Below are 13,486 nucleotides of genomic sequence, written 5' to 3'. Positions count from 1 at the left end.
CGTCCAATGAGGGACCACGGGATTCGTGGTCGTTGCAGTTCAATGGTCTCGGCAAGACAATACACGATACGGTTGACATAGCGTTCGACGGTGACGTCGTACTCACATTTTGAATGATTCTTTATGTTCAGACTCCCCACAGAATAATTCCTCCTCAACCACAACCTTTCTTGTCAAACATGGACCGAGAATACTATTTGTTCATGGTCCCGTTGAAGACTTGAACTTGGGACCAAGAAAGGGACTCGAGAACGACGGCAGAATTAAAACGACAGCGGAGGCAGAAAGCGGTCTAAACTTTCCACAACCGCACCCGCACCCGCACCCTCTCCAGCGAATTAAGAACTTGTGGCGACGGACGCTGAAGCGTGGCCGAATCTGGACCGCTGATCCTGCTGCTGCACATCCTTTCTCGATTACTGCAATGGGCATTTAATTAATTAATTCTCTTAAATCCAATTTCGCCAATTTACTATTTACTATTTAGTATTTATGACACGTGGCAAATTCGGGAGGGTCAAAACATTATTGGGCTGGTACTGGTCGATACTGTGCAAGGCCTGCTGAATTAATTCCCTACTTTGGGCTGTGGCCCACTTACTAAAGTCTTCTTGGTGGTGTACTTATAGGAAGAAAGATTTTATTATTTTTGTTCTTAGCTTGAAAGAGAAGAATCATAAATTTACACTGTTTTGTTCCTCTATAGCATCATTTAATGGCATATGATTATATCAATTTTTAGATTTTGGATTTGATAATGACATAACTAAGACTTATCCTTAAGCACTTAAATACTTCAAAATAATAATAATTATAATAATAAAAGTTATCATTAATGAGAAATTATTATATTTTTTATTTGATAGTTAAAATATTTGATAGTAAATTTAAAATATTGAGATTGATTTATAAGCATCAACAAATTTATAGGGTGATATATAGAGTTCTATGAACAAATCTAATGAGCTTTAAATCACATAATTTCGACGCAACTAAGAAAGCATATTTTAAAAAAATATTAACAGCTCAAGGGAGGTTATTAGAAGCTGTTCGATGGAAAATTTGAGATTTTGATGAAAATAACCAAAATGCATCTAATATGCATTGTTCTACACTTGAAGGGGACTTCGAGTTTGAACGAGTTCATGACCACTATTAACAGCCACGTTGCCAACCAACATTGCTACTAACGCCCATTATTTCTCACTATTTACACTTTTTCATAGTAGGTCAGGCCAAGCCAACAATCAAAATTTTCTAATCCCTCACTCTCTAGTTAGGATAAAAAGGCAAATTTTTGTAATATTCATTTATATTGCAAATAATATGATTAGAATCAAGTCTTGTAATTTTTTCATTTCATGAATTTTCAGATAAAAAATGTTGCATCTTTTGGTGGATTCTTAGAGCTACTAAGCTCTCTTAGATCTTAAGCTAAGTTCACCTTCCTTCAAGTGGACAGTGGGCTTATTTATAGATTTTGAAGCACATCCCAATATATCCACCCACATCTAAATTTGTATCTTGTTAATTATTTATGTTAGAATTTATATGGCATTTCTTCTTGTGAAGGGTTTTTTTTTTTTGAAAAATAAAATAAAATAAAAGAAGAAAAATCATGTGTGGATATATATTCTGATATATTTCATGCAGAGATAGGGAAATTTTTATGACGCATACTCTTTTCACACGTCACATATTACCCCGTAATATAACTAAATTATTTGACAATTACAACTAAATTATTAGATAAATACAAATAAATTTTAGACAATTATATTTTTTCTTTCTCTTGATATAGTTATATTATCTAATAGTTTAGTTGTCTTGAAGTATAGCACATGTTGCATGAAATCAAACACAAGTTGTAAAAAAAAAAATCATAATATAAATTATATCAATACTTTATGATTTAATTTTTAAAAATTATCACACAAATGAATTTTTTGACCTCAACTTTGATATGAATATATTTTAAGATCATAACATAGCTTTTCCCTTTGCTTTTAATAATTATTAATACAAAAAAAATATATGAGAGACAATTCAATTTGTATAATTAATTCTTTTGCTATATCAAATTAAAGATGTATTAAGATTATTACATGCTAGAATATTCACCGTAATTGCGTGAGAGTTTTTTTTTTACCTATATATAAAGCATCTTTTGGTGGCTTCTTTTATCTGTCTGCATGTAAGCCTTTGTGTAATACTAAGAATAAAATTCTCACTCTATCATCTTATATTTTTTAGCACGAAACAAAGATAATTTTAAATTTAATGTGCACATTTTTTATTTTTTCTCATATATTTGAGGAAATGATAAAGAATATAGTTGCTCATTAGCTTTGATAAAGAATTTAAAGTTATTGTGAGAGTCCTCATATTAATTTTGTTTTGTATTGAAGTATATTATTCTCTATACGGTCTATATTGTAATAATTTAATTTTTCTTTCTTTTCGCTTTCCAAAACATTCCTGGTGGCAAAAAGAGAAAGATTGACATCTTATGTTTGTATGGAGATCCAACACGTAAAAAAGAGGAGTTGCAAGAGTTTTAAGAGACACTAGTCTTTTAAAAAATTTTAAAAAAGAGAAAAATCATGAGGCCAAAATCACTAGTATTTTTCTTTGGCTATAAATGATGTACATCCTCATAATTGAGAAGGTGTTGATACAATATAGTAAACATAAACTATATAGGATGAATTTCATGACGAAGTTGGAAGAGCGTTATCGCCTAGGAATTTTCTTCAAGAGATTTTTTGCTATCTTTTTAGTAGTTTTCATTTCAGAAGGAGATACAAGAGACCAATAATTTCAACATAAATCCTAGGGCTGATGTCGGAAGTCACAATTTTTGCCATCAACATGCATTGATCATATAAGTGATAGTTTGTCTTGGCATTATTAACAGAGGTGGTATATGACTAATTTAGTGAGCATCGATGTAGCTAGGCGACAGCAATCAGAGGTTTGTAGGTCAGAGGATCATAGTCAATCAATTAAGGTCATATAATAGTAGTCGGGTGATGGTGGTTCGAGGATTATAATTGGATGATGATAGTCTAAAGACTTTTGTCAAACGAAAGTGGTTGGAGGCGAGAGATGACATTCGGATGTTTGTAATCAAGCGACGATGGTAAAAAAAAAAACCATGGTTGGGCCATGGTGGTTGAATCATCATAGTTGGGTGATGGAGATCGGGGGGAATATTTATCGAAGAACTATAGTCGAGCAAAAATGATAAGAAGAATTATAGTCAAGTGATAGTGGACTAAAGACTACATTCATGTGATAATATTTTGAAAATTGTAGTCATGCAATGATGGTTAGAGGGCTGAAGTCAGGTGATAGTGGTTAGATAATTGTAATTGAGCAACGAAAATATGAGGATCGTATTTGGGTCTAGGGTGGAACCAAGAAAAGCTTAGGATGACTATAATCAAGTGGTTGTGGTTTGAAGATTATAATCGAGCGATAATGATAAGATGATTGTAATTAAGTGATGGTTCTCAAAGGGCAGTAGTCGAGAAATGAAGGCTGGAAGATCATAATTAGAATATGATTGTTAGAAGGCTGTATTTATGTGACGGTGGTCACATGATCATAATTGGGCTACAAATGTTGAAGAGTAATAGTTGGGCGAAGATGCATAAAGGACTATAGACGAGCGATAGTAAATGGTAAGATTGCATTCGGGTGAAAAGGTTGGAGAATCACATTCGGCTGATAGTTGTAGGAGGATTGAACTCGGACAATGGTGGTCAGAGGACTATAATAGATGAATATAGTTTGAGGATCATATTTTGGTGATGTTGATTGAAGGATAATTGTTGGAGATGATGGTCAAAAGATTGTAGTTGAGGCGACAACATTTTGATAACATTGGTTGAGCGGCGATTCAAAGATAGTGGTCTGACGATGGTTCGAGTATAGCCGTTGGGAAATGCATCGATGACAATAATAAGCTGGTGGTTGGACTGTGGTTGTGTGGATATCCGATAGTGACAGTTGGATAGTGCCCTGAAGATGACAATTCAGTGGAGCTAGCTCCAAGATTCTTAGAGCTACACAGCTCTCTTTTTTTAATTTTTTTTATTTTTTTTATTTTTTATTTTAGCTACACAGCTCTCTTAGATCTTAAGCTAAGTTCACATTCCTTCAAGTAGACAGTGGGCTTATTTATAGATTTTGAAGCACATCCCAGTATATTCACCCACATCTAAATTTGTATCTTGTTAATTATTTATGTGAGAATTTATATGGCATTTCTTCTTGTGAAGGATTTTTTTTTTTTGAAAAAAATAAAAATAAAGAAGAAAAATTATTTGTGGATATATATTCATATATTTCGTGCAGAGATAGGGAAATTTTTATGATGAATACTCTTTTCACACGTCACATATTACCCCGTGATAAAACTAAATTATTAGATAATTACTGCCATATATATATATAGATGTTAATGTTATTGAAGAATGCGCTGGTGTTGTCCATAGTCTAGACGACATACATCAATCTTATAGGCGAAAACATACTTCAATGCCATTGAAGGCAAAGTCTTTGGACGCTGGCATTTGTGCCAACGACATGCATAAGCCTTTTAAGCGATGACGTGCGTCAACGTTGTTCATGAAAATCGGCGCTGAAGTTGATAGCCTTCGACCTTTGTGCCGTCGGCGTACATTGGCCTTACATGCGAGGACGTGTAATAATGCTGTTGACGATAAGTTTGACTGAAGAATATTATCAGGCGATGGTGGTCATGAGATAAATACAAAACAACTATGGACCAAAATAAATAATAATAGAAATTCTATGGGCAGTGACCATTCATTCCCAACTATATATGGACCTCTTAATGAACCCCACATAACCCACCATACATTAAAATGCAGTATTAATCATTGATTAGTCTCTTTCATGTAATTAGTTAATCTTTTTAATTAAAAAATTAAAAAATAAATAAAAAAAGCCACTAAACTTTCCTTATCGTCATTCAAACAGTAACCACCCCATTGTTTTACAGTTGAGAATTTAATGGGATAGAATTCTGCTCTCCAATAAAGTCCATAAATAACCATCAGAGAAAAATTGACTCTGATCAATTTTTAATTAATAAAAATATCAAATTATTTAATTTTAATTAATTATTTAATTTTTATATTAAATTAGTCTTTACTAGGAAACTAGAATTGTGTTATCATTTTTTAAATTGAATCACTTGTTGACTCCGCGGTAAGAGCGAATGGTGACGTGGCGCATTTTGATTGGTCTCCTGACGGCATTTGACATCCTCACAAAATAATTAATCTAAAAGTAGATGTTTTAGATCTTTCACAATTAAATAACATGTTTTTACATTTATTTATTTTTTGAAAAATAAATAAGAAATTCATAAATATAAATAAAATTCATAATAAATGGTAAAAATATAATAAAATATTTATATCAATTATAAAATTTTTAGTCAACTGGAACAATATTCTTATATCCCAAATTTCTTTTTAAGGCTATCAAATTTTTATAATTTTAGGATTTTTATCTGAATTTTTTAGAACTTGTTTGCCTATAATTATGCCATTAAAATCCATAGCTTTGACAAACATTAAAATATATATAGCAAAGGGTACTAAGTTAGTTCAAGATCATAATAGAAGATTCATATTGATATTCAAAAAATGGTCAAATATTAAAATTTTAAAATTTGTTTGCTTATAAATTGTGCCAATAAAGCACATATCTTCAGAACACATCAAGGTATAACAAAGGGGGATTAATTCTTCGTTTGTGACAGCTTTTGTACTGCTTTTTAAAACAATTTTTTAGTACAAAAATTTCAAATTCAAGAAATTTTTATACTAGAAAGTTATTTTAAAAAGCAAGAAGAAAGCCGTCCCAAACGAAGCGTAAGTTGGTTTAAGACCCTAAGAGGAAGATCCAAATTAAAATAACTTTTCTATGGTTTAGGATATGTTTTGGATAACTAAAGTGTTTTATAAAGTTGATTGTAAAGTTGTTGTGAGGAAAATAACTTAGCTATTTTGATTGCAAAAAACAATTGTCAACCACGAAGATTTATAAAATGTAATAAAAAAGCGACAAGAAAACAATAGCAAAATAAAATTATGATTGATGTTTGAAAAAAAAAAAGAAGAAAAGAAAAAGCAGTCCCAAATAGACCATTAGAAATAATTTTCAAACTTTAAAACCTTGATAGGTTTAGGGTTTTGCTTGAATTTTTGGGAAATTGTTTTCTTAAAAAATGTGTCACTTTTTATCATAATAAATGATACAAAGTAAAAAAAGGGCATTCTTTTTTCACTTTCAAACCCTAATAAATTTAGGGTTTTTTGCTTGAGTTTTTGAGAACTTATTTGCTAAGAAAATGTGCCAATAAAACCCATATATCCAACATATATTAAGTTATAAAAAAGTAAAATAATTTGGTTCAAAACCCTAAGGGGGGGATTCATGTTGATGTACACAAAAATGGCCAAATCTTAACAATTTGAACAATAAAATTTTAGATGGTATACTTTTCAAAAGCCCAAAATTTCTTAGATTTGCAAATTTTAACATTTAAAAGAAGGGTATATAGTTGGGATCATAAATTTCACATTTGATCAACATGATTCCTAATCAAATTTTTATCTCTAATAACATTTAAAAGGGATCAATATATTTATCTCATTAAGATGATTCAAATCTAGAAATGATTGATCAATTTAATTTAGTCTTTGGTACAAGTAGCTTCCTTTTCTTTCATTTCATAGCTTCATTTGTGACAGCTTTTTTACTGCTTCTTAAAACAACTTTTTATTATAAAAAGTTATTTTAAGAAACAGTAAGAAAGCTGTCACAAACAAAATCATAGACATTCATGCTCAAGCGACCGCTTAAGAAGGTGATGATTTTCCTCCACTTCTCCGACCAGCCAGGGTTGGCTAACTAAAGAGTCAACATCCTCTTCTCTATAAGCAAATCATTCATGGCCTCGAATTCTTCCTATATAGCTTGTTGAAATTCTACCTATTTTGCACATCTAATCTAAACCTAGTTGCCAACCAACTTCAAGTCATTAAGTTCTCTCTCTATAATCTCTAATGGTATGCCGACTTCCACTCGTTGATCCCCTTTCTTCTTGAAGGCAAGGGACCATCCCAATCATCATTATCATCAACATTAACTCCTCTGAAGTTCTTTCACCATCAATGCATTGTAATTTAATTTTTTTTAATATTATATTGATGTCTTCTTCAATTTTGAGGAAGAACATTTCTTTATAATACAGACTATTACCTATAAAAAATAATTTCTATTTGACAAAGTCCAATAAATTTTTCATTTTATATTTTCATGAAATTAATCTTATCTTATGTGCATTGAATTTCTACTATTTGAATGTGTGCAAAAAATCATCAATACTCTATCATGAAACAATGATGCACTTCGTCATATTTCTAAAACTTTATTTGTAACAATTTTCTTACTGTGTTTTAAAGTAATTTTTTAATATAAATTTTTTAAACTAAAAAAATTGTACTAAAAAAATGCCTTAAAAAGCAGGAAGAAAGCTTCTTCTAGGTATAAACATACATGACTAATTAATCATCAATCAAAAGCAACAAAAAATCATGGGCAAATATGTAATAACATGACTTTGTATCAACCATATTGTAACAAAGTTTGACTGTAAAAATGAAAATAAACCTTGGTTAGAAGCTAAACTAATGCAAAATTTATTTTTGAGAAAATAAGACATTTTTAACCTCTAATAAAATAGAACATCATTAAAAAAAAAAAAGAAAAAAGAAAAAGATAAATCTTGAATAGACCTTTGAAGAATATCAAGATGATTCCCAAACTTAAATGGTTGCATAATTCTCTGTGCGTTTTGCTACATAAAAATTTTCCAGAATACGAAAAGATAATGAAATATGAAAGCAGAAATCATTTTCTTCTTCATATGGTAAAGGTCTTTTGTTAAACTTTCTCAATCATGCCCTCCATAGTTAGCCAAAAAACCAAACAGAACAAGATGGGTGTTGCTGCTTGTGGGGCAAGGACGCACAGTATAATTAATTAATTAATTAGTCCTCAAGCGAAGAAACAAACAGCAATGGCTACGCAAATTCAGAGCTTTCTCTCGGAATGAGGGTTAAAAAAAACGGAGAGTTTGAATGCATTGAAGCTAAGCAAAGCAGGGGATTTTCGGGAAGCCCATAACCTCACAGCCTGTAGAATTATGGAAGACAGAGAGCAGTAGAGTCCCACATAACTCCAAACAACCCATGTGATTTTTTTTTTTCTTCTTCTTGATCACCACAACTGTACCCTTTCATCACGAAGACCCAGATTTCTGAATCTTTTCTTTTCACCTTTCACCTTGCTCTGAATTCTACTTTCTGCCGTTCTAGGCCTTGGATCTTGGATGTTTCTGTTGTCCATGTCCTTCATTTTCAGCAGAAGTTCCCAGAACTAAAGCCACTTTTGTGCATGAAATCCTTCCTTTGTGGTTTCAGAGTACTCTGTTTCTTTATTTTGGGGTTTTTTCTGCATTGTTGTGGCTTTCGTTGTCATTCTGTTATTGCTTGCTTGGGTTTTTGGTTCTTTCTTTCAGTTTCAAGAACTAAACAGAAGTTCTGTAATTTAACAAGCGACAGTTCTCTGTTTCTTCCTTCTCCTACACTAGCTTCATTTTCTTAGTATATATATCCGTTTTTTATTCTCGAATAAGAAAGCAGAGAAAGTTCGTCATGTGGGAGTCTGAGAGCGAGAGTTACAGCGGAGTAAGAGACAGGAGCTTCCTGCCGGAGGGCGAGGCCGACAAGCAAGACGGCTTCAAGCCAGATGGCTTCATTCGCAGAGAGCAATCTTGGTATTTTCTCAAAACTTTCTCTTCAAAACAGTCTCTTTTAAAATCTCAAACAGCAATAAGTTCAACAGCCTCTGATATCTTGTGATTTTGAGCTGCAGGCACGTCTCGAGTGACATTCCCAGCGATCTTGTAATCAAAGTCGGCGAATTGACTTTCAATCTGCATAAAGTTAGTTTCGTTGATTCGTCTTCTTCCTTTTCGTGGAGAGATTCTTTATGCCTGTGCTTAAATTTGCGAATTTTTTTTTTGTTTTTGAAGTATCCTCTGCTCTCGAGAAGCGGCAAAATGAACAGGATGATCTACGAGACCTCGCGGGAGCTGGACCCGAACGTTGTAGTGGAGCTTAACGACCTCCCCGGCGGGTTCGAGGCCTTCGAGCTAGCGGCGAAGTTCTGCTACGGGATCGCAGTGGATCTAACCGCCGCAAACATCGCCGGTCTTCGGTGTGCGGCTGAATACCTGGAAATGACAGAGGATCTGGAGGAAGGCAACCTCATATTCAAAACGGAAGCTTTTCTGAGCTATGTGGTTCTATCTTCATGGCGGGACTCCATCGTGGTGCTCAAGAGCTGCGAGGGACTTTCTCCATGGGCGGAGAACCTGCAGATCGTGCGGCGTTGCAGCGAGTCAATTGCGTGGAAGGCGTGCGCAAACCCGAGGGGAATACGGTGGGCGTACGGCGGCCGCCCGTCGCGCACGAACAGCCCTAAGTGGTCCGCTGCCGGCGGAGGAGATCCTCGGGACTCGCCGGTGCCGGCGGACTGGTGGTTTGAAGACGTGTCCATCCTTCGGATCGACCACTTCGTGCGCGTTGTGACCGCCATCAAGGTGCTGATAATTCTTTTTTTTTTTTTAATATTTTGTTTTTTAGCAAACTAATGAGATGCCTAATGAATAAAAAAATACACTTAGATTTAGCTGATCCTTCCAAAATTAATAGCCTATTTTTTAGTTGCTTATGTGATTATAATATTAAATCACAAAAAAAAAAAAAGTTAATTGAATTCACAACATTGAAGAAACAATCTTGCTCTTTAATCAATAAACTCAAAATTCTTTTGTGATTAAGTTAGTACAAAAGAGTTTTTCATAATTACAGCATAAAAAAAATATAGCATTTGAATTCTTCAATCAAATACTCTTAACGAGTGGAGAAATTATTATGGTCGGTTACTGGACGGTCCGGAGGTCAATCAGGATGTGTCAGATAATATGACTTGTCTTGATTGGCCTCCATACGACTTCTGATGACCACACGTAATAATTTTTTCAGCGAGAGGGCGATTTTACTGAGTCCTAATCCAAATTCAGCAACACGAGAGTAATAATCAAGTTATTGTCTAAAATAGGTTTATGGCTGAATTGAGGCATTGGGTGAGCTTTATTTAATTTATTTTGTGAAATTGTTTGTCATAATGAGGATAAGTCATCATTGGTCATTCATTAGACAGAAATGGTTGAAGGGTCTTACTGACATGATAGAGAACCCATTGTTTTTTGTCTTCTTTGATTATGATTGAGGACTCAGATTGAGCTAATTGAGTCCTCAATCATTATGAGATAAAGGAGCACTTAGTGATGAAGAGAGTAGAGTTTTCAATTGATTGAATGCTTTATCACAATTCTCAATAAAAAATGTTTTGGACTTCCCAATACTTCATAGAATGATGGGGTTTGCTATTAGATTTTAAAATAAAAAGATTTAAGCTTAATTTGAGTTGTTTTTTGAAAATAATTTTTAAAATTGTTGTAGAAAATATATTTCTAGTACAAAATTTTTTGTAAAGCAGCTCTATTAGAAATTATGATTACGATCTGAAAATCAAAACATTTAAAAAACTGTTTTAAACAAAGTCTTAGGCTTGTAACTAGTCTGATAAGTCAACTTGGTTGAGTTCGAGCCCGATCAAATTTAGATTTGACCGTGACTAATACATCAACCCGTTTTGACACTGTCATCAAAATGTTATAGTTTTTTTTTTTTTTTTTTTTAAGAATGTGAGGGCACATACTTCTCATTATTTTTATTATAAACTTTTAAAAGATTAAAATAAACTTGATCCAATTCAAATAGTGTAACTTAAAAAATTTTGAATCAAATTTTATGTCAAAATATAATAAACTCAACTACTAAAATTTGCGTCAAATGTAATACTTATTAGAACAATGATAAGATCTAACAGGTGAAGGGAATGCGACACGAGCTGATCGGCGCCGCCATCATGCAATACGCAGCGAAATGGTTACCTGGTCTAGTGAAGGACAACAACAACATCAGCAGCAGCGACGACTACTCCTCCATTGCAGCCGGCGGCGGAGGACTCCACATGATTGTTGCCGCCGGCACAGGCCCCGCCAGCGCTGGAGTTAGGGAAGCAGAGTGGACAGGATCGGCTGCCAGAGAACAGAGGATGGTGATAGAAAGCCTTATAAGCATCATTCCAGCTCAACGAGACAGCGTAACATGCGGATTTCTCTTGCGGCTTCTACGCCAAGCGAGCTTATTGAAAGTGGCGCAGGCATTGGTGACGGAGCTGGAGAAGAGGGTGGGGATGCAATTGGAGCAGGCGAGCTTAGCCGATTTGATGATTCCGGCTTATTATAGTAAGAGCGAGACTATGTTTGATGTGGATTTGGTGCAGAGATTGGTGGAGCATTTTTTGGTGCAGGAACAGACGGCGGAAGGGGAAAGTCCGCCGGCGGGAAAGCATGGAACGAATGCAAAGATGAGGGTGGCGAGATTGATTGATAGTTACTTGACGGAGGTGTCGAGAGATCGGAATTTGTCGCTGACAAAGTTTCAAGTTTTGGCTGAGGCTTTGCCGGATTCGGCGAGGTCTTGTGATGATGGGCTTTACAGGGCTGTTGACTCTTACCTCAAGGTAAAGTTGCTTCCTTTCTTCTGGATAAATTTCTACAATTTATGCTATAAATTTGTATCCAAAAGTATCTTACAAATTGAATGAATGGAGCCGTTTGAAAACAGGCTCACCCGACCCTAACAGAACACGAGAGAAAACGCCTATGCCGTGTAATGGACTGCCAAAAACTCTCCATCGACGCCTGCATGCACGCCGCACAGAACGAACGCCTTCCCCTCCGAATCGTCGTCCAAGTCCTCTTCTCCGAGCAAGTCAAAATCAGCAACGCCATCGCCAATTCCACCCTCAAAGAAGCCGCCGCCGCAGCCTCTGTCGCCACTGACGGCCACCCATACCAACCCATCATCTCCACACGCAAACAGCTCATCGAAGGCACGCCCCAATCCTTCCAGGAAGGCTGGGCCGCCGCCAAAAAGGATATAAACACACTGAAATTCGAGCTCGAAACAATGAAGACGAAGTATTCCGAGCTTCAAAATGACATGGAAGGTTTGCAGAGGCAGTTTGATAAGATGTCGGCGACGACGGCTCTGGCTGCTAAGACGGGGAAGCATGGGTCAACGGCGGCGTCATCGGGGTGGACGAGTGGGTGGAAGAGATTGAGTAGGCTGACTAAGATGGGAGGCATGGAAGGGCAGGAGCAGATGACGGCGGGTGGAGGTGCGGCGGATGTGGCCGCTGTGAGGAAGGGGACGAGGAGGTGGAGGAATTCTATTTCCTAGGATTTGAAGCGGGAGAAGGGAAGTAAAAGAAAAAAGAAAAGGGTAATTGTGACCGTTGAAGGTAGTGAAGTGAAATAAGAGTGTTGGTAATGGGATTGTAATTCGCCTTTTGAATTTGAATTTTAATTCCATGTCTCTGGTTTTGGTACTTCAAAAGAAAAAAAAAAATCCTTTTTTTGATTTTTTGCTATACCTAAAATATGCATTAAAATTTATATTTTATTTTTTATAGGTTAATATTGAAGATAACATCGAAATAACAGTATAGTCCAAACTTTCAAATTATTTATGATTAAACATTTATGGCTGTTCTTACTTTCTTTCACAATCAATAAACAATCTTATCAAAATCATCATGAATCGAACAAGTAAAATGAACTGAAAAAGCCTTAAATGTTTTATAAGATTTATTGGGCCATCTTCTTGATGAATTATTCTATGCGGACATCCAACCTGAGAACCGTCCGATGTTCTCTCAGTTTATAGTAAAAGCAGTTTTTACTATAACAGCTGCGCTTTTATTATAGACAGAGAGAAAACCAGACGGTTCTCTCTATCCTGTGTCCGCACAGAATAAGTTCTCCTCCTCCTTAGCTTCTGCGCTCCATTGTTGAAGAAATCAAAGCTTAATTTCAGAGTCATAATGAACTTAGATCAGGTTTTTACACTCATCTTTTTTGATTAGCCTGTAGATGCTTTCTGTAGGGGTCTTCTAACCTCTGTCCATCCTAGACTCTTCTAACTTCTTCACCTTGACTGCAAAGCCAGCCTGCCATTTTCAAGACAGGTCTTTTGTTTTTTTACTTGAGATCACTGGTAGTTCTCTGGTCCCCATCTATATATCCACATAGCAGAGCTCTCTGTATTCTGGCCACCATGCTTTGATTGGTCTCATGGTAATGTTGCTAAATTTTCATAAACAAGAACAAGCGCTTCTGCTAATTACAACATTTGATTACGACAGAAGTAAAGTTGCTAAATTTTCTAGAATCGAGCTT

The 13,486-nt window shown here is 35.1% G+C and overlaps 1 protein-coding gene across 1 annotated transcript; it reads left to right on the top strand.

The window, feature by feature from the left end:
* The first annotated feature begins 7,925 nt into the window (after window positions 1-7,925).
* On the top strand, window positions 7,926-12,644 carry LOC110116712 (root phototropism protein 3). The gene is made up of 5 exons (XM_020850411.2): window positions 7,926-8,884; window positions 8,983-9,052; window positions 9,143-9,712; window positions 11,068-11,766; window positions 11,871-12,644. Exons 1-5 carry the CDS (start codon window positions 8,763-8,765, stop codon window positions 12,486-12,488), a joined length of 2,079 nt encoding a protein of 692 aa, XP_020706070.1. The 5' UTR covers window positions 7,926-8,762; the 3' UTR covers window positions 12,489-12,644.
* Window positions 12,645-13,486: the final 842 nt, after the last annotated feature.

This window comes from Dendrobium catenatum, unplaced genomic scaffold (assembly GCF_001605985.2).
Source record: "Dendrobium catenatum unplaced genomic scaffold, ASM160598v2 fragScaff_scaffold_1116, whole genome shotgun sequence".
Classification (NCBI taxonomy): domain Eukaryota; kingdom Viridiplantae; phylum Streptophyta; class Magnoliopsida; order Asparagales; family Orchidaceae; genus Dendrobium; species Dendrobium catenatum.
The sequence above is the reverse complement of the archived record's forward strand: the minus strand, read 5'-3'. Positions and strand labels throughout refer to the sequence as shown.